Here is a 20000-nt window from a genome sequence, read left to right as displayed (position 1 = left end):
CAACATCAGATCAGCTTGGTGTCTCTTGTGGAAGTGAGACAGCAGATCTTGACTTGCTGAATCTTGATCTTCTGCTTCATCACATGTTCAGAAACTGAAGTGTGTCAGTTAGATAAAAACTAAACTGAGGAATTTTTGAGGAACACCAAAGGAGCTAAACTGCAAATGTCATCATGTTTTGTAACAAAGAAAGAACAATATGTACAAAAAAGTTCCTAATTCTGTCTGATATGTTGAATAAAATTCGAAATAAAAGATAACGAGCAATTTAAAAAGTGTCTCTGAAGACAATAACAGCAGTCTCATTAGTGTCATGATTCATAATTAGCAAATTCTCAGCACCCTGAAGAGTCTGGAGCCCATTAGACACGGAGCTGACATCAGAAGTCTACACTGAACCACCGAAGCGGTGAAATGTGCACCACCAACATATGGCAGCTTCTGTGGACTGAACACCAGCCGAATTACAGACACACTGAAGAGAGGAACAAAGAAGGAAGGAAAGTTCTCTGACAGTGAAGCTCACTCAGGTTCTATACATCAGCTAAACATTACAGAACAGTGACGCTCCCGAGTGGAGACCCTCTACTGAAGGGATTAGTGAGAGACACCAACAGGACAAGATGGAGGATCACAGCTCACACATCACGTCTGCAGGAGGAAACACGTCCTGTACAGCGTCTAATCTACTGCTGTCGTCCAGCTGATCATCAGACACTGACCCCTGACTACTGACTGTCTGTGGTCACATCTAAAGGGACAGAAGTGTGTGTCACATCGACTACATCACAACATCCCACTGTGACTAATCACTTGTGTAAATACAGCCTTGTAGTTCTATAACAATAAACTACATCACCAGGTGTAACCTTCATAATCACACTGTGACACTAACACACACATTAGTACTGTGAACAAGGGGTGATTATTGTGTAGTGGGAGGGAGAGAGAGAGAGAGAGAGAAGGGTGTAGTTGTGTGTGTGTGTGTGTGTGTGTGTGTCTTACTTGCTGTTCTGAGTGTAGTTGTGTGTGTGTGTGTGTGTGTGTGTCTTACTTGCTGTTCTGAGTGTAGTTGTGTGTGTGTGTGTGTGTGTGTGTCTTACTTGCTGTTCTGAGTGTAGTTGTGTGTGTGTGTGTGTGTGTCTTACTTGCTGTTCTGAGTGTAGTTGTGTGTGTGTGTGTGTGTGTGTGTCTTACTTGCTGTTCTGAGTGTAGTTGTGTGTGTGTGTGTGTGTGTCTTACTTGCTGTTCTGAGTGTAGTTGTGTGTGTGTGTGTGTGTGTGTGTGTGTGTGTGTGTGTCTTACTTGCTGTTCTGAGTGTAGTTGTGTGTGTGTGTGTGTGTGTGTGTGTCTTACTTGCTGTTCTGAGTGTAGTTGTGTGTGTGTGTGTGTGTGTGTGTGTGTGTGTGTCTTACTTGCTGTTCTGAGTGTAGTTGTGTGTGTGTGTGTGTGTGTGTGTGTGTGTGTCTTACTTGCTGTTCTGAGTGTAGTTGTGTGTGTGTGTGTGTGTGTGTGTGTGTGTCTTACTTGCTGTTCTGAGTGTAGTTGTGTTGTTTGAGACTCAGCTCTCTCTGCTGGATCTGCATCACTTCCCTGGACAAGTCCTCCGGCTTCCTGTAAAGAAAACGAGTCTCATGTTTCACATAATGCTAGTGTGTATGAAGTGTGTATAAATGAAGTATAATGAAGTGTGTATAAACAGATCAGATAGAATAAACACACACACACACACACACACACACACACACACACACACACACACACACACACACACACACACCTTTCTTCATACAACTCTACTGAACTGCACTCTGAAATGGCCTTCAGACCTCAGAGCAGAAGATGAAGCTCATCATTTCTCTCACGTTACAAAACTAAAGTGTAATGACTACAAACTGAACACCATGCAGATGTGGTCCAGTGCACCTCAGGTGGTGAAGCTCTACTTAGTGTTCATCTAAAGGTCTTCTGCTGCACTGAAGGTCTGACGTCATCAACGCTCCACTCATTAATGCAACAAAACCCCTGCTTTTAAATGGAGACTGCGTGATTACTTCCGTGAATCATCAAGTGTAATTATAGAAGATGAGGCAGGAGCACGCACCAGACACCAGACACCATGACACCATGACATTACCTCCTGACTTGCATCCTTAAACATTTCCTGATCTCCAGCTAAAAGAGGTGGAAAAGTCATCATGCTGAGACCCACGGAGCAGATTCACTTTCTCTCACTCTCTCTCAGCCACATACATTAACTTCATCACCATCATCACCTTCATCATCACCACCACAATCCCCATCCTCGATGACATCATCATTGCCAACATAATCTATCATTTCTTCCTCATCATCATCATCATCATCATCATGTAATAGACCTTACAGAGAAATCGAATCATCACAGCACTGAACACAGCTTCTGTACATTAGTCACAAATGAGCTGGAGTTATTAATCACAGTAACATGACTCCATCACTAAACTGAAAATAACCATGAGAAGAAAGGATGGAGTTGATGGAGGTTCTCTCAAAGAACATGGAGAAACCACAGCTGCTACATTTCATACAGAAACATCTCCACAGACCTGCAGCCTTCACTGCTTAATGAAGTACAGAGAAATAAAACACAAAATATCCACGTCACACTCACACACACACACACACACACACACACACACACACACACACACACACACACACACACACACCAAAAACATCACATATGCAGGAGCTTCATGATGTGATCTGTAGCTTTGCTCACAGCGCCCTCCTGTGGTCACTAACATGTAAATGTTTGTAAAGCGTTACATGACCACAGTTCATCAGGACAAAACTGTTGTGATCTTATATAATTATATTATAAATTTTATTTATTTATTTATATAATTATAATATAAATTATATATTATATTTATTTATATAATTATATCATAAATTATATATATTATTTATTTATATAATTCTATCATAAATTATATATTATATTTATTTATATAATTATATTATAAATTACATCATATTTATTTATATAATTATATTATAAACTATATATTATATTTATTTATATAATTATATTATAAATTATATATTTTATTTATTTATATAATTATATTATAAATTATAATATTTCTAATTAAGATTTAACTTCGTTCATTAATAAATAAAACACTTTTGATGCTGTAGAGAAATAATCAACACCAGGGTGAGGGGGTGCACACACACCACACACACACACACAATTACACACACACACAATTACACACAATCACACACACACAATCACACCACACACAATCACACAATCACCACCACAACATCACCATCACAACACAATCACACACCAAACACACAATCAAACACACCACAATTAACCACACCACACCAATTACACACACACACAATTACACACACACTCACACACACAATTACACACACACACAATTACACACACAATCACACACACACACACCACACACAATTACACACACACACCACACACATTACACACACACAACACAAATACACACACACACCCCCATACACCCCATACACACACACACCAATACACACACACCACACACAATCACACACACACACACATCACAAACACAACACACAACACACACATCACACACACACCACACACACAATCACACACACACACAACAAGCACACAACACACACACACACAATCACACACACCACACCACACACAAAGTACACACACAACACACCACCACACAATTCACACACACACACACACACACACAATCACACACACACACACAATCACACAACACACACACACAACTCACACACACACAAACACAAACCACACACACCAACACCCCACACACCACACACACAAAACAAACACACACACACAACACACACACAACCACACAAACACAACCACACCACACACAAAACAACGCACAACCACACAACACACACACACAACCACACCACACACAAAACAACACACAACCACACAACACACACACACACACAACCACACCACACACAAAACAACACACAACCACACAACACACACACACACACACAACCACAACACACACAACTCTCACACACACACACCACCACCACACACACCATTACACACCACACACACATACACACACACACAAAACACACCACACACACATTACACACACACACATCACACACACACACACATTACACACACACACACACACACACACACACACACACACACACACAATTACACACACACACACACACCCCTTGAGAGCGAGTTAGAAAGCGTATGCTCTTCCTTCCTCACCTGATGTTGAGGCCGCTGGTCTTCCCGAGGTTCTCCCACGCCTGCAGCTCCTGAACTACCTTCTGTAAGAGAAACAGGAGTTACAGATAAAGATGTTCACAAGATAAAGCTGAAGCACACACATCCTACACACACACAAATCCTACACACACACATCCTACACACACAAATCCTACACACACACACACACAAATCCTACACACACAAATCCTACACACACACACAAATCCTACACACACACACAAATCCTACACACACACACAAATCCTACACACACACACAAATCCTACACACACACACAAATCCTACACACACACACACATCCTACACACACACACACATCCTACACACACACACACAGCCTACACACACACACACAGCCTACACACACACACACAGCCTACACACACGCACAAATCCTACACACACGCACAAATCCTACACACACACACAAATCCTACCTACACACACACACAAATCCTACCTACACACACACACAAATCCTACCTACACACACACACAAATCCTACACACACACACACAAATCCTACACACACACACAAAAATACACGAAACACATACAAACACACACAACACAAACCACACACAATCACCTACAAACCACACACACAACACAAATCCGACTACACACACACACAATACCCACCTACACACACACAAACACACAACACACACACAATCCTACACAGATACACACACAAATCCTACACACACACACACAAATCCTACACACACACACACACAAATCCTACACACACACACAAATCCTACACACACATCCTACACACACACATCCTACACACACACACACACATCCTACACACACACACACATCCTACACACACACACACACAAATCCTACACACACACACAAATCCTACACACACACACAAATCCTACACACACACATCCTACACACACACATCCTACACACACACATCCTACACACACACACACATCCTACACGCACACACAAATCCTACACGCACACACAAATCCTACACACACACAATCCTACACACACACACAAATCCTACACACACACACAAATCCTACACACACACACAAATCCTACACACACACACAAATCCTACACACACACACAAATCCTACACACACACACAAATCCTACACACACACACATCCTGACTCTACACACTACACACTACACACTACACAAATAAACTACTTGTATGCTCTACAAAAGACCAGCTAGAAACTACACAGAAGCTCCTGGGCTTCAGGAAGAAAGAGACCTCGGAGACCTGAGCAGGAAATAATGTGAGCAGCTGATTTTTATTACCTTATTAGAGAGAGAGAGAGAGAGAGAGACGAGACTGTAGACGAGATCATGCTAGACGACCTAGCGCAGACGACCCGAGATCTGTGCGAGATGAGCACGAGAGAGAGATGCGCGTCTAACTCCGCTCACCCTGCACTTTGACGCCCCGCTCGACCCTCAGCCTTCTCACCGCCTCTTAATGACGACCGCAGAGACAGAGAGAGGAGAGGAGAGGAGGAGAGGACGCAGGCGATCTTGAGTAGAGAGAGACCAGTCCAAGACGAGAGAAAGACGAGCGAGAGAGCTGACAAAGGAGAGTGTGGACTCTCTCGGCCACGCTCGAGGAGCATGCTCGCACCCGCTGGCCCTTCCTTCGCTACCCTGAGGCCCAGATGTCGCCGAGAGGAGAGTGCGTCTCGACTTCCCTCTGCGTCCGCGCGCGAGAGATGCTGGAGACGAGAGAGAGTCACGCGCGATGGAGCTAGCTCGACGTTTAGAGCGCACTCGATCTGCAACGAGCCAGGAGAGCTAATGCAACGGAGACGAGGAGAGAGAGAGAGAGAGTAGGCGAGAGAGAGAGAGAGAGGAGAGGAGAGGAGAGTGTGTGTGGTGTGAGAGAGAGAGAGAGAGAGAGAGAGAGAGATATTAGTGAGAGAGAGAGAGAGAGAGAGAGAAAGAAAGAGAGAGAGACAGACTGAGAGAGACAGAGGAGACGTGTGTGTGTGTGTGGTGTTGAGAGGAGAGAGAGGAGAGAGAGAGAGAGACGACAGACAGATAGAGAGAGACAGAGGAAGAGAGAGTGTGTGTGAGAGCAGAGCGAGAGAGAGAGACAGATAGAGACAGAGGAGAGTGTGTGTGTGAGAGAGGAGAGAGAGAGAGAGAGGAGAGAGAGAGAGAGAGAGCGACAGACAGACAGATAGAGAGAGACAGATAGAGAGAGAGAGAGGAAGAGAGAGTGTGTGTGTGTGTGAGAGGAGAGTGAGAGAGAGAGGAGAGGAGTGAGTGTAACCTCTTTTTCCAGTTCTAGCTTTAGTTTCTCTTCTTGAACCTTCTCCATCCTCTCCAGCTTCCTCTTCAATCCATCTGTCTCCTCTTTCAGGAGGCTGTTGTTCTCCTGCATCTCTCTGGAGGAAGAAACAATTTATGAAGAACAAAAAGATGTGAAGAAGGAAAAAACAGACTGTAAGGAATCTACTTTTCAAAGGAATTCTCACACACACACACACACACACACACACACACACACCACACCACCCACACACACACACCACACACACACACACACCACACACACACACACACACACCACACACACACCACACACACACCACACACACACCTGAGATATGCGTTTTCTTCCTGCAGGTGTTTGATTTCTCTCTTCAGTTCAGGAAGCCGGGTCACCTCTGTCTTCATGTTCTTTACAATGATCGAGTCCTGCTCCTGAGCTCCACACGCCTCTTCAGCTCCTACCAGAGAGAGAGAGAGAGAGAGAGAGAGAGAGAGAGGAGAGGAGAATCCACATTGGTCTGCTTGAGCTGATGCAGCTCCACACCATCAGGTCAGATGATCCTCACTCTGGTATGTTTAACATCGACGGTACCTTATTAGATTTCACTGTCAGTGTTGGAGATCTGGGACATCTGCAGCGCCTGGTACTTCTGACAGACCTCCTGGTACTTCCTGTTAAACAGTACAACAACACTTAAATAAATCAAAGATCTGATGATGTTGAACATAGTCAAGAGTCTAGGTCATTACTTCTGCTGCATCTCAAGCTGCTCCTCTAAAGCCTGCTTCTCCAAATTCTGTGTGGAGAACTTCGACTCCTGGATCTGTAGCTTCTGGTTCAGCGTTCGGGTCTCGTCCTTGAGTTCGCTCACCATCTGTAAATAAAATAAATAATTATAATAATTATAAATAAAACCAACAAAAAAAAAAAATTCAATACAATGAAAATACAGAGGAGCATCATGCTGACCAGCAGCAGTGCTTCAGCACCTGGATGCTCTCAGAGAGCTTGCTGTCCTTCTCCTGCACTTGTTTCTGAAGGTCCTCCATGTTCCTCTTTAGGGACTTGTTGTTTTCCAGCTGGTCATTCAGAGCTTGCAGGGTTTTCTCCTCTTTTTCCTCCAGACGCCTGATCTTCATCAGCAGGTCCTGGTTCAGGTCCACTTGTCTCTGTGAGAAAAACAGAACGTCAGATTGATTTAAATAACAGCTTCATGATTAGAAAGAATTCTCTCTCTTTTTCTTCCTGTCCAGAGTTAATTATTCCTGGATTTCCTCCTGGAGAATAACGAAGTACGTCTGTCTGTTTGTAGGTGATAAAATGTCATGCAGCAGATTCTTTAAAGGTTTAGAAGTTAAATGTAAGTCCACTGTGTTTATGGAGTTTGTTAGTAAAGTTGTAGTGGAATGAAGATCATCCATCAGCTCCAACGCTCGGGGTTTCAGAAAAGAAATAACTGAAATTCACTAAAGACAAAACAGAAGAAGAGTGTGTATAAAAGTGGGCGTGTGACTGACCTGTAAATCCCTAGAGCTGTTATGAGCCTCTTTCTCCAGCTCGATTCTCGCCCGTTTGTGGCTCAGCTCCATCTGCTGTTTCTCCTGAGTGAGCTGCAGCAGACTCCTTTTAGAGTGGATGCGTTCAGCTGCTTCCTCCATCTACACACACAAAAACATGTGTCCACAATATACTACAAAAACAAGCTCAAGCACAAGACACTGGAGTCAACAGAGCAAGAGTCGATTCCCAAGAAAGAGTCAACACAAACACAGTTGATTCCTAGAACGCACAGAAAGGTCAAAAGAACAAGTCATTTTCTAAAGAGGGTCGAATCCCACAAAGTGTTAATAGAAACCCGTTCCCTGGTTCCCTGACAGTCAACACTCACCTCACTAAAACCCATCAAGTAAAGTACATTAATGGTGAGGGTTCAAGTCTCGGTCAATATTAATATCAGCGTTGATCTGAATTCTGACTCGACAGGTCACACTGAGTGACAGAGAAGAGACCGATAAACATCAGCCACATTATATTACAGATTCTGTGCAGGTTATTTTTAATTATTTATATTAATTTAGTGCATCACCAAACCGGTAGATTTATTAAACACTAACTGTTAATGTAATCCTGACTGTTGTGCTTCGGGCCCAGTGTAGCGTCAGTAATCACACACTGATGTTCCTGTAAAACAGCTGGGTGACGAACCTCGAATCTTTGTGTGTAGAGTTTCTGAAGGTCGCTCCTGTTGTACGACGTCTCGGGCTCCAACACCGAGGTCTCAGGGCGAGACATTAAACTCTTAAATGACTTCAGTGTGGAGAAGATGATGGTGTCGTCCTCCAGATCACTCATCGTTTTACTGCAGACAAAAACAGCTGAAAGAAATGATTCCATATAAATATGATGGAGAGAAAGTGAGTTTGTGTTAAACAGAAAGTGTCTATGGTCAGTAAGTGTCTATGGTCAGTGAGTGTCTATGGTCAGTGTCTATGGTCAGTAAGTGTCTATAGTCAGTGTCTATGATCAGTAAGTGTCTATGGTCAGTCAGTGTCTATGGTCAGTGTCTATGGTCAGTGTCTATGGTCAGTGAGTGTCTATGGTCAGTGTCTATGGTCAGTGTCTATGGTCAGTGAGTGTCTATGGTCAGTGTCTATGGTCAGTGTCTATGGTCAGTGAGTGTCTATGGTCAGTGTCTATGGTCAGTGAGTGTCTATGGTCAGTGTCTATGGTCAGTGTCTATGGTCAGTGTCTATGGTCAGTGAGTGTCTATGGTCAGTGTCTATGGTCAGTGAGTGTCTATGGTCAGTGTCTATGGTCAGAAATCAACTGTAATGATGTCATCAAGGTGGAGGAATATGTGGAAATGTACATATTTACATCTTATATAATTATATTATATATTTACATATAATATTTACAGCTTGTATATTTACATATTTATATATTATATATTTACATATTTACACATATAATATTTACAGCTTGTATATTTACATATTTATATATTTATATACATAATATTTACATCTGCGTTTGATTCCGTAATTAAACCAAACAGTAAACAGTAAACAGACGTTATAAACTCCACACAGATCAGATGCCCTTCTCACCGTAAACAGATGATAAACTGCAGGAAAACGAAGTTAAATAAACTTTATTATATTTTCTGTATAAAATGTAAATAAAACTGACGAACAGACGAAACTCCCTCCGTTTACTTGTAGATCAGCTCCGGTGTGACGTCACTTCCGCCCCATAGCGGAAATGACGCGTGTCAGTCGCGCTTTCCTTAAACTAATGATGTACCTTATATATAACTTATATAAGCAAAGTTACAGAATAAATCTGATCCTTTTGGTAGTAAAATGTCACATTCACAAATGTACATTTACCGAAAACAACCGCTTCATATCATTTAGAAAAGGGAAGGTACTTTATGTTGATTCTATAAGACTGTCTCTAAAGGCACTGAAAACTGACTGTAACACCACAACACGTGACTGTAACACCACGTGACTGTAACACCACGTGACTGTAACACCACAACACGTGACTGTAACACCACAACACGTGACTGTAACACCACAACACGTGACTGTAACACCACGTGACTGTAACACCACGTGACTGTAACACCACAACACGTGACTGTAACACCACAACACGTGACTGTAACACCACGTGGCTGTAACACCACAACACGTGACTGTAACACCACGTGACTGTAACACCACGTGACTGTAACACCACAACACGTGACTGTAACACCACGTGACTGTAACACCACGTGACTGTAACACCACAACACGTGACTGTAACACCACGTGACTGTAACACCACGTGACTGTAACACCACAACACGTGACTGTAACACCACAACACGTGACTGTAACACCACACCACGTGACTGTAACACCACGTGACTGTAACACCACAACACGTGACTGTAACACAACAACACGTGACTGTAACACAACAACACATGACTGTAACACAACAACACGTGACTGTAACACCACAACACGTGACTGTAACACCACAACACGTGACTGTAACACCACAACACGTGACTGTAACACCACGTGACTGTAACACCACAACACGTGACTGTAACACCACAACACGTGACTGTAACACCACAACACGTGACTGTAACACCACAACACGTGACTGTAACACCACAACACGTGACTGTAACACCACAACACGTGACTGTAACACCACGTGACTGTAACACCACAACACGTGACTGTAACACCACAACACGTGACTGTAACACCACAACACGTGACTGTAACACCACAACACGTGACTGTAACACAACAACACGTGATATTTTATTCCTTGCATGTGATTTTTTATTCCTTACACGTGACTGTAACACCACAACACGTGATGTTTTATTCCTGACTGTAACACCACAACACGTGATGTTTTATTCCTTACATGTGACTGTAACAGCACGTGACTGTAACACCACAACACGTGATGTTTTATTCCTTACATGTGACTGTAGCAGCACAACACGTGACTGTAACACCACAACACCACAACACGTGACTGTAACCACAAACACACGTGACTGTAACACCACAACACGTGACTGTAACACCACGTGACTGTAACACCACAACACTTGACTGTACACACCACAACACGTGACTGTAACACAACAACACGTGCCTGTAACACCACGTGACTGTAACACCACAACACGTGACTGTAACACAACAACACGTGACTGTAACACACGTGACTTGAACACCACCAACACGTGACTGTAACACCACAACACGTGACTGTAACACAACAACACGGACTGTAACACCACAACACGTGACTGTAACACACACAACCGTGGACTGTAACAACCACAACACGTGACTGTAACACCACGAACTGTAACAACCACGTGACTGTAACACAACAAGACAACAGTGAACTGTAACACCAACAACACACGTGACTGGAACACCACAACACGTGACTGTTACAACCACAACACGTGACCTGTAACACCAAGTGACTGTACACCCCACAACCACGTGGACTGTAACACCAACAAACACGTGGACTGTAACACCACACACGTGACTGTAACAAAACCACACAACACGTGACTGGAACAACAACAACACGTGGAATATCTTTATATTCCTTGCATGTGAGTTTTTTATTCCGTACACGTGACTGTAACCAAACACCACAACATCGTGGATGGTTATTGATTCCTGACTGTAACACCACAACACGTGATGTTTTATCCTTACATTGTGACTGTAACAGCACGTGACGGTAACAAACCACAACACGTGATGTTTTATTCCTTACTGTGACTTGTAGCCGCAAGCACAACACGGGACTGTAACACCACAACACCACAACACGTGACTGTAAACACAACAACACGTGACTGTAACAACCAAAACACGTGACTGTAACACCACGTGACTGTAACACCCACAACACGTGACTGTAACACCACAACACGTGACTGTAACACAACAACACGTGACTGTAACACCACGTGACTGTAACACCACAACACGTGACTGTAACACAACAACACGTGACTGTAACACCACGTGACTGTAACACCACAACACGTGACTGTAACACCACAACACGTGACTGTAACACAACAACACGTGACTGTAACACAACAACACGTGACTGTAACACAACACGTGACTGTAACACCACAACACGTGACTGTAACACCACAACACGTGACTGAACACAACAACACGTGACTGTAACACCACGTGACTGTAACACCACAACACGTGACTGTAACACAACAACACGTGACTGTAACACCACAACACGTGACTGTAACACCACAACACGTGACTGTAACACCACGTAACTGTAACACCACGTGACTGTAACACAACAACACATGACTGTAACACAACAACACGTGACTGTAACACCACAACACGTGACTGTAACACCACAACACGTGACTGTAACACCACAACACGTGACTGTAACACAACAACACGTGACTGTAACACCACAACACGTGACTGTAACACCACAACACGTGACTGTAACACCACAACACGTGACTGTAACACCACGTGACTGTAACACCACAACACGTGACTGTAACACCACAACACGTGACTGTAACACAACAACACGTGACTGTAACACCACAACACGTGACTGTAACACCACAACACGTGATATTTTATTCCTTGCATGTGATTTTTTATTCCTTACACGTGACTGTAACACCACAACACGTGATGTTTTATTCCTGACTGTAACACCACAACACGTGATGTTTTATTCCTTACATGTGACTGTAACAGCACGTGACTGTAACACCACAACACGTGATGTTTTATTCCTTACATGTGACTGTAGCAGCACAACACGTGACTGTAACACCACAACACCACAACACGTGACTGTAACACAACAACACGTGACTGTAACACCACAACACGTGACTGTAACACCACGTGACTGTAACACCACAACACGTGACTGTAACACCACAACACGTGACTGTAACACAACAACACGTGACTGTAACACCACGTGACTGTAACACCACAACACGTGACTGTAACACAACAACACGTGACTGTAACACCACGTGACTGTAACACCACAACACGTGACTGTAACACCACAACACGTGACTGTAACACAACAACACGTGACTGTAACACCACAACACGTGACTGTAACACCACAACACGTGACTGTAACACAACAACACGTGACTGTAACACCACAACACGTGACTGTAACACCACAACACGTGACTGTAACACCACATGACTGTAACACCACATGACTGTAACATCACAACACGTGACTGTAACACAACAACACGTGACTGTAACACCACAACACATGACTGTAACACCACAACACGTGACTGTAACACCACAACACGTGACTGTAACACAACAACACATGACTGTAACACCACAACACGTGACTGTAACACCACAACGTGTGATGTTTTATTCCTTATATGTGACTGTAACACCACAACACGTGATGTTTTATTCCTTACATGTGACTGTAACAGCACGTGACTGTAACACCACAACACGTGATGTTTTATTCCTTACATGTGACTGTAGCAGCACAACACGTGACTGTAACACCACAACACCACAACACGTGACTGTAACACAACAACACGTGACTGTAACACCACAACACGTGACTGTAACACCACGTGACTGTAACACCACAACACGTGACTGTAACACCACAACACGTGACTGTAACACAACAACACGTGACTGTAACACCACGTGACTGTAACACCACAACACGTGACTGTAACACAACAACACGTGACTGTAACACCACGTGACTGTAACACCACAACACGTGACTGTAACACCACAACACGTGACTGTAACACAACAACACGTGACTGTAACACCACAACACGTGACTGTAACACCACAACACGTGACTGTAACACAACAACACGTGACTGTAACACCACAACACGTGACTGTAACACCACAACACGTGACTGTAACACCACATGACTGTAACATCACAACACGTGACTGTAACACAACAACACGTGACTGTAACACCACAACACATGACTGTAACACCACAACACGTGACTGTAACACCACAACACGTGACTGTAACACAACAACACATGACTGTAACACCACAACACGTGACTGTAACACCACAACGTGTGATGTTTTATTCCTTATATGTGACTGTAACAGCACAACACAACATTTATTACTGACATGCCGAGAAAAAAACTGTAAGCAAACACATGGAAATCTGCCCCTGTTCCTGCCCCACACACCGTGCACTTTTCACCTGTGCAGAAAGCCCACAGTGAGGGCATGATGGTCCAGCGGTCAAGGTGCTGAGTCATCAGAAGGTTGGGGTTCAAGCCCCCAAGCTGCTGAGACATCAACGTTGGGTTCCTGAGCAAGGTCTTAGGGTTAGGGCCTGTTTCTGCCCGATAACTTGGGATATGTAAAATCCAATGGGGAAGTCGTGGTTCGAAAGTCTGACTCCTAACCCTAAGGTTGTGGGTTCGAGTCCCGGGCCGGCAATACCACAACTGAGGTGCCCTTGGGCAAGGCACCGAACCCCCCAACTGCTCCCCGGGCGCCGCAGCATAAATGGCTGCCCACTGCCAACGGGTGTGTGTGCACTTTGGATGGGTTAAATGTAGAGAACAAATCCTGAGTCTGGGTCACCGTACTTAGCTGTACGTCACGTCACGTCACGTCACGTCACTCACTAAAACAGAGCAGTGTGTGATTCAGGACTCTGTAGCTGAAGACGTGTCGACACCTGCGTCACTTCCGCCAAACCCGAGTCGGTTCCGTACAATAACAATAATAACATTAGTAACACATCAGAAAACGTGTTTTGTACGTGATGACGAGCTCACGTGTGGACACCAACACACTTTGTCTGTTTGATGTAGACGGAACTTTAACTGCAGCTCGGCAGGTGAGGCTGTGTTCAAGTACAGCGAACTTTGGCTAGCTAGCTAACTGCTAATAACTCCTAACGAATTACAGTTCATTACGCTTTTACATATTCAGTTTGTGAACCTTCTGAGACCTGTAACTGTTTATTGTGTAGTTATTGTGAACATTTCTTTTTTGGGGTTTTATTTAATTGTGTTTTATTTATAAACTGAATGAATGACTTTCATAGCATGGTGCGTTCACTAGCACACCAATTCACTGCTGAGAGTGTTTTCGAGTAGTTTATAGCAGCTCTAAATGACGGCTTTTACATTGTAAAGCAAAATCAGCAAATTAATTATGGCTGCTTTAATGATTATTTTATAATCTACTGTCAAAAAGTGTCTCTTATGTCTATTAATGTTTAGGGTCAGTAATGTAAACTTATAGATGGCTCTTGTAAACTAAAAAAAAATTGTGTATGTGTGTGTGTATATATGCATATATGTGTGTGTGTATATATGCATATATGTGTGTGTGTCTCTGTGTGTGTGTGTGTGTGTATATATATATGCATATATGTGTGTGTGTGTGTGTGTGTGTGTGTGTATGCATATATGTGTGTGTCTCTGTGTGTGTGTGTATGCATATATGTGTGTGTGTGTCTCTGTGTGTGTGTGTGTGTATGCATATATGTGTGTGTGTGTGTATGCATATATGTGTGTGTCTCTGTGTGTGTGTATGCATATATGTGTGTGTGTGTCTGTCTCGCTGTCTGTGTGTATATGTATGTGTGTATTTGTGTGTATCACAGAAAGCCTCTCCACACATGCTGGAGTTCCTGAGTAAACTGAGGCAGAGGGTACGAGTCGGAGTTGTTGGAGGTTCAGATCTGAATAAGATCAAAGAGCAGCTGGGAGACGATGGTGCGAGAGACCATAAGAGTTTATTTATTTATTTAAATATTAATAAGCCATGATGCTCAGTAGAAGTGACGTGTGAAGATCAGGAGGGAAAAATGATGCTGTACATTTAATTTACACTTTAAAGTGTGTTTATGTGAGGATTTAGTTTATACAATAGTTATAACATTCTATTATCACATCTGTGTGTGTGTGTGTGTGTGTGTGTGTGTGTGTGTGTTTGCAGTAATCGAGAAAGTGGACTATGTTTTTGCTGAGAATGGTTTGGTGGCTTACAGATTTGGGCAGCTCCATTCTGTACAGGTACATACACACACACACACACACACACACACACACACACACACACACACACACACACACCGTGTGTCTGAACTGTTGCATGTTTGTGTTAATCAGAGTATCCAGGCGTACCTCGGAGAGGAGATTTTACAGGATTTCATCAACTTCTGTTTAGATTACATGGCCAAGATCAAACTGCCCAAGAAACGGTGAGTAGAAACATAACCACTAATTTTCCTGTACAAAAACGTCCCTCTAACATACACCACCATTCATCATTGTATTATGTTAAAGAACATGTCATAGTATAAACAGTCTGATCTCTCACTCACACACACACACACACACACACACACACGTGTATTTTAGTGTGATGACCTCACTGACACTTCGTGATCTTTCTCTTCCCAGAGGAACGTTTATCGAGTTCAGGAACGGGATGTTGAACATCTCTCCTATCGGAAGGAGCTGCAGTCAGCAGGAGAGAATCGAGTTCTTTGAGCTGGACAAGGTAACACTTTATAATCTTCACACACACCTTACAGCGTGCAGTAGATCTGTAAATCTGTACGTGTGTAACTTCAGCGTGACAGTAAATGATCAGACAGCTCACGCTTAATCATCTCATCATTCTGATCTAAAACTCGTCTGTGTTAATGCTGTGAGATCAGATCTAATTCTTTAAACTTTTCTCCTGCAGAAAGAAAAGATCAGAGAGAAATTTGTGTCTGTTCTGAAAGAAAAGTTCGGAGGAAAAGGACTGGCTTTTTCCATCGGTGAGCTGTGTGTGTGTGCGTGCTGCATGTGTGTGTGTGTGTGTGTGTGTGTGTGTGATCGTGTGTGTGATCAGATTTGTTGAATGATGAATAAATAAATGTATAAATAGTCACATCAGGTGGAGCTGATTGAACTAAGTAGAACAGAACAATCTGTGAAAGTGTGTGTGTGTGTGTGTGTGTGTGTGTGTTGCAGGAGGACAGATCAGCTTCGATGTGTTTCCACAAGGTTGGGACAAGCGTTATTGTTTGGGGATCGTAGAGAAGGACGTGTACCAGACCATCCATTTCTTCGGTGATAAAACCAAACCGGTTCGTCTCCTGAACTCGAGCTCTAACACACAAACAGCTTCACAACTACACTCCAAAAGTATTGGAACAAAGAACCAGTTTCTGTGGAACCCTGAAGCTGTTTGAGATTAAGAGATAAAATAGGTTGAGCTTCATGTCCTGATATTCCCATCCAGTGTTAAACAGCTATGAACACGTCACCTTGTTTGAATCCACCCACAGTTAGTGATGTGAAGTGAAACATGTGACTGACGCTGTTTCTGCTCAGCTCCTGAGTTTCTCCTCTGAAACCTGCGTGTGGTTAAAAGTGACCGAATGTTCGGTGTTTCTCATTTCAGTCTATCTTTGTTACTCAGGGAGGAAACGATTACGAGATCTACACAGACCCCCGGACTGTCGGCCACGAGGTCACGTCACCTGATGACACACAGCGAGTCTGTCAGGAGCTCTTCTTCAGCTGAGTTCTCCTCCAGTCAAACATCACGTTACTGAAGGTGGAGGATCTCTGGATCTCTGGTGCTGGTGTTTACCTCCAATTATTCTTTTAATCAACTTTAAATCTGGTGTCTCTTTGTTCTAAACCTTACACGATTACACACAGGAGCTGAGTCTGTGTTCAGTGTGGAACTGTGTGGCTCAGCGTTCAGAGAAATTCATCTGTTACTGTAATAATCCAGAACATCGCTGTCTGACTGCAGGTCTAATTTTAATCCATCAAACTCATTAGGGCTTTTGGTCAGATTTGTAAACAGGACATGGTTCTGGTCTTGGGTCTAACACACACACACACACACACGAGATAGAAATAAATGAAGTATTAAACTGTCCTCTCACATGACATACAGGACACTTCTTAATTAGAATAAGTTCACATATTAAATGAAATAATGAACAACTTCTTTATCTAATAATCAGAATGTCTCTTTCTGCTGATGGTGTGTGTGTATGTGTGTGTGTATGTGTGGGTCTAAAAGGTTTTATTAGATTTGGGATTCTAATGAATCCTTTATTCAGGAGGTTTGTGGGGTTCATGGTTTTGGGTTTCTGTGTCTGAATCGAACTCATTTCCTTTACATCACGTCACATGGATGAGAAACCGAGTCGTTCTTTATGTTTTAACTTTTAAAACAAATAAAATGTGATTTGTACTGAATTAAAGTTTGTCATGTTTTTGTTCCCTTTAATTAAATCTTTAAGTGATAAAAACTTCACAACCACTTCATTTATCTTTATTTTACATCCTCTAACCGGTGATGAGACGACACACACGTCTGTAATCGTCACTCAGAGCCTGAAAGCGCTCCAAACGTCCAGTTCTACACGGAGCTGACGGTGCGACTATAAATATTGTGTAACAGAATTACATGGGAAACTAACTCAAGTCATTCTGAATTATTATTTAGAAAACTCCACCATCATAGAACAAACATACAAAGTGTTTTATGGAGACATCCAACAGACTCCAACACATCAGTTAGAGAAAGTTTTTACATCATGTTTCAGAATGAACGTTAAGTAAAAAACACAAACAACAGAAACAGCCAGTCGACTTTAACCCTGGTGAAATGTCTTCATTTACATGCTGATTAATGTTCTATTACATCTGATCTCACACTAACATGTGCTGATGAGTCGCAGCTCAGCGGATGGGGCGGTACGGGAAGGCCATGGAGGCGGGGTGGAAGGCGTGCGGAGAGGGGAGGGGCGAGTGTGCTGTGTGTGGTGTTAGCTGGTGGTGTGTGGTGAGGGTGGGGTGGGTGGGCAGAGGAGAGAGCGGGCGTGGTGGGGTGAGAGCGGAGTGGGCCGAGCGGGGTGGATATAGGGATACACGCTGGGCTGGAACGCCGCGCCATGCGGAACCACCGGACCGGACATGACCAGCTGTAACATACTGAAAATAAAAACAAAAGATTCATATTCACACAGAAACAACGAGCAGACTCACAACTCATAACTAATGAACCAGACACTAGGGGGCAGGATGGAGCACTTACTCTTCCCACACAAACACTGGTTAGATTTCAGAACTAATCGATTAAAGTGAAGACACAGGATGTACTGACACTGGAGACTCCTTCCAAACATCTCTTTACAAAATAGTAATAATTACACACATGATCTAATCGCTGTACTGAGCATCTGCTGGAACTCACTTGTTATGAGGCAGTCTGGAGCACAGAGATCTCAGGTCCTCTGAAGGAGACAAAACAATAACATGAACGCTGACAGAAGCCACTTTATTAGGAATCTTACCAAACATGAGTCTATCCCACTCACCTCTGGAACACAGCAAGGCTCCTGTTGCCATGGCAACCTGCAGGGCCTGGGCCAGTCTATCCAGAGCCAGCTGGATGTGATTGGCAGCATGAAGCGGATTGAGTTCCTCCACCAACCCGCTCACTTCTTCTACCAGAGCGGCCACTGACTCCACCTGCAGCACGGCGAGACGCCCCAGCAGGTTCTGCTCCGTCAGATGTACCTGGAAAGAGGAGAAACACTGCAGTTAAACTGAGCGCAAGGATCGCTACACATGGAGAAGGCTGAAGAGGCACGTCCACTTTATGATGTAGTGAGAAGAACAGGAAGGCCACCTGCAACATGAGGAACACCTGAAGAACACTCAGGTGCAGTTTGGAGTACAGCTCTTCACACACTGCCCTGTT

At 43.5% G+C, this 20000-nt stretch overlaps 2 protein-coding genes and 1 pseudogene across 2 annotated transcripts in view; 1 reads left to right on the top strand and 2 right to left on the bottom strand.

The window, feature by feature from the left end:
- Nucleotides 1-9938, bottom strand: part of LOC125139350 — a 24572-nt pseudogene extending 14634 nt beyond the window's left edge.
- Nucleotides 9939-14891: 4953 nt separating this feature from the next.
- LOC125139343 (phosphomannomutase 2-like) lies at nt 14892-18490 on the top strand. Its single transcript, XM_047802885.1, has 8 exons — nt 14892-15105; nt 15880-15991; nt 16215-16291; nt 16388-16479; nt 16682-16781; nt 16971-17046; nt 17243-17358; nt 17694-18490. The coding sequence occupies exons 1-8, from the start codon at nt 15031-15033 to the stop codon at nt 17796-17798; spliced, it is 753 nt and encodes a 250-aa protein (XP_047658841.1). The 5' UTR covers nt 14892-15030; the 3' UTR covers nt 17799-18490.
- Nucleotides 18491-18544: 54 nt separating this feature from the next.
- The window catches only part of LOC125139340 (uncharacterized protein C7orf26 homolog), a 4132-nt gene continuing 2676 nt past the window's right edge, over nt 18545-20000 (bottom strand). Inside the window, 5 exon segments of the mRNA XM_047802841.1 lie at nt 18545-19113; nt 19116-19228; nt 19491-19530; nt 19615-19816; nt 19929-20000. The exon segment at nt 19929-20000 is cut by the window's right edge and continues 230 nt beyond it. Coding sequence (XP_047658797.1) covers nt 18977-19113; nt 19116-19228; nt 19491-19530; nt 19615-19816; nt 19929-20000 — 564 coding nt within the window. The 3' untranslated portion in view covers nt 18545-18976.

Source organism: Tachysurus fulvidraco, chromosome 18 (genome assembly GCF_022655615.1).
Source record: "Tachysurus fulvidraco isolate hzauxx_2018 chromosome 18, HZAU_PFXX_2.0, whole genome shotgun sequence".
NCBI lineage: Eukaryota > Metazoa > Chordata > Actinopteri > Siluriformes > Bagridae > Tachysurus > Tachysurus fulvidraco.
This window is presented reverse-complemented; position numbering and strand designations above follow the sequence as displayed.

Coding starts and splice junctions, on each gene's coding strand:
- LOC125139343 (XM_047802885.1), top strand. CDS start 15,031: ATGACGAGCTCACGTGTGGACACCAACACACTTTGTCTGTTTGATGTA. Junction 16,480..16,681: donor ATCAAACTGCCCAAGAAACG/GTGAGTAGAAAC, acceptor TTCTCTTCCCAG/AGGAACGTTTATCGAGTTCA. Junction 17,047..17,242: donor AGGACTGGCTTTTTCCATCG/GTGAGCTGTGTG, acceptor TGTGTGTTGCAG/GAGGACAGATCAGCTTCGAT.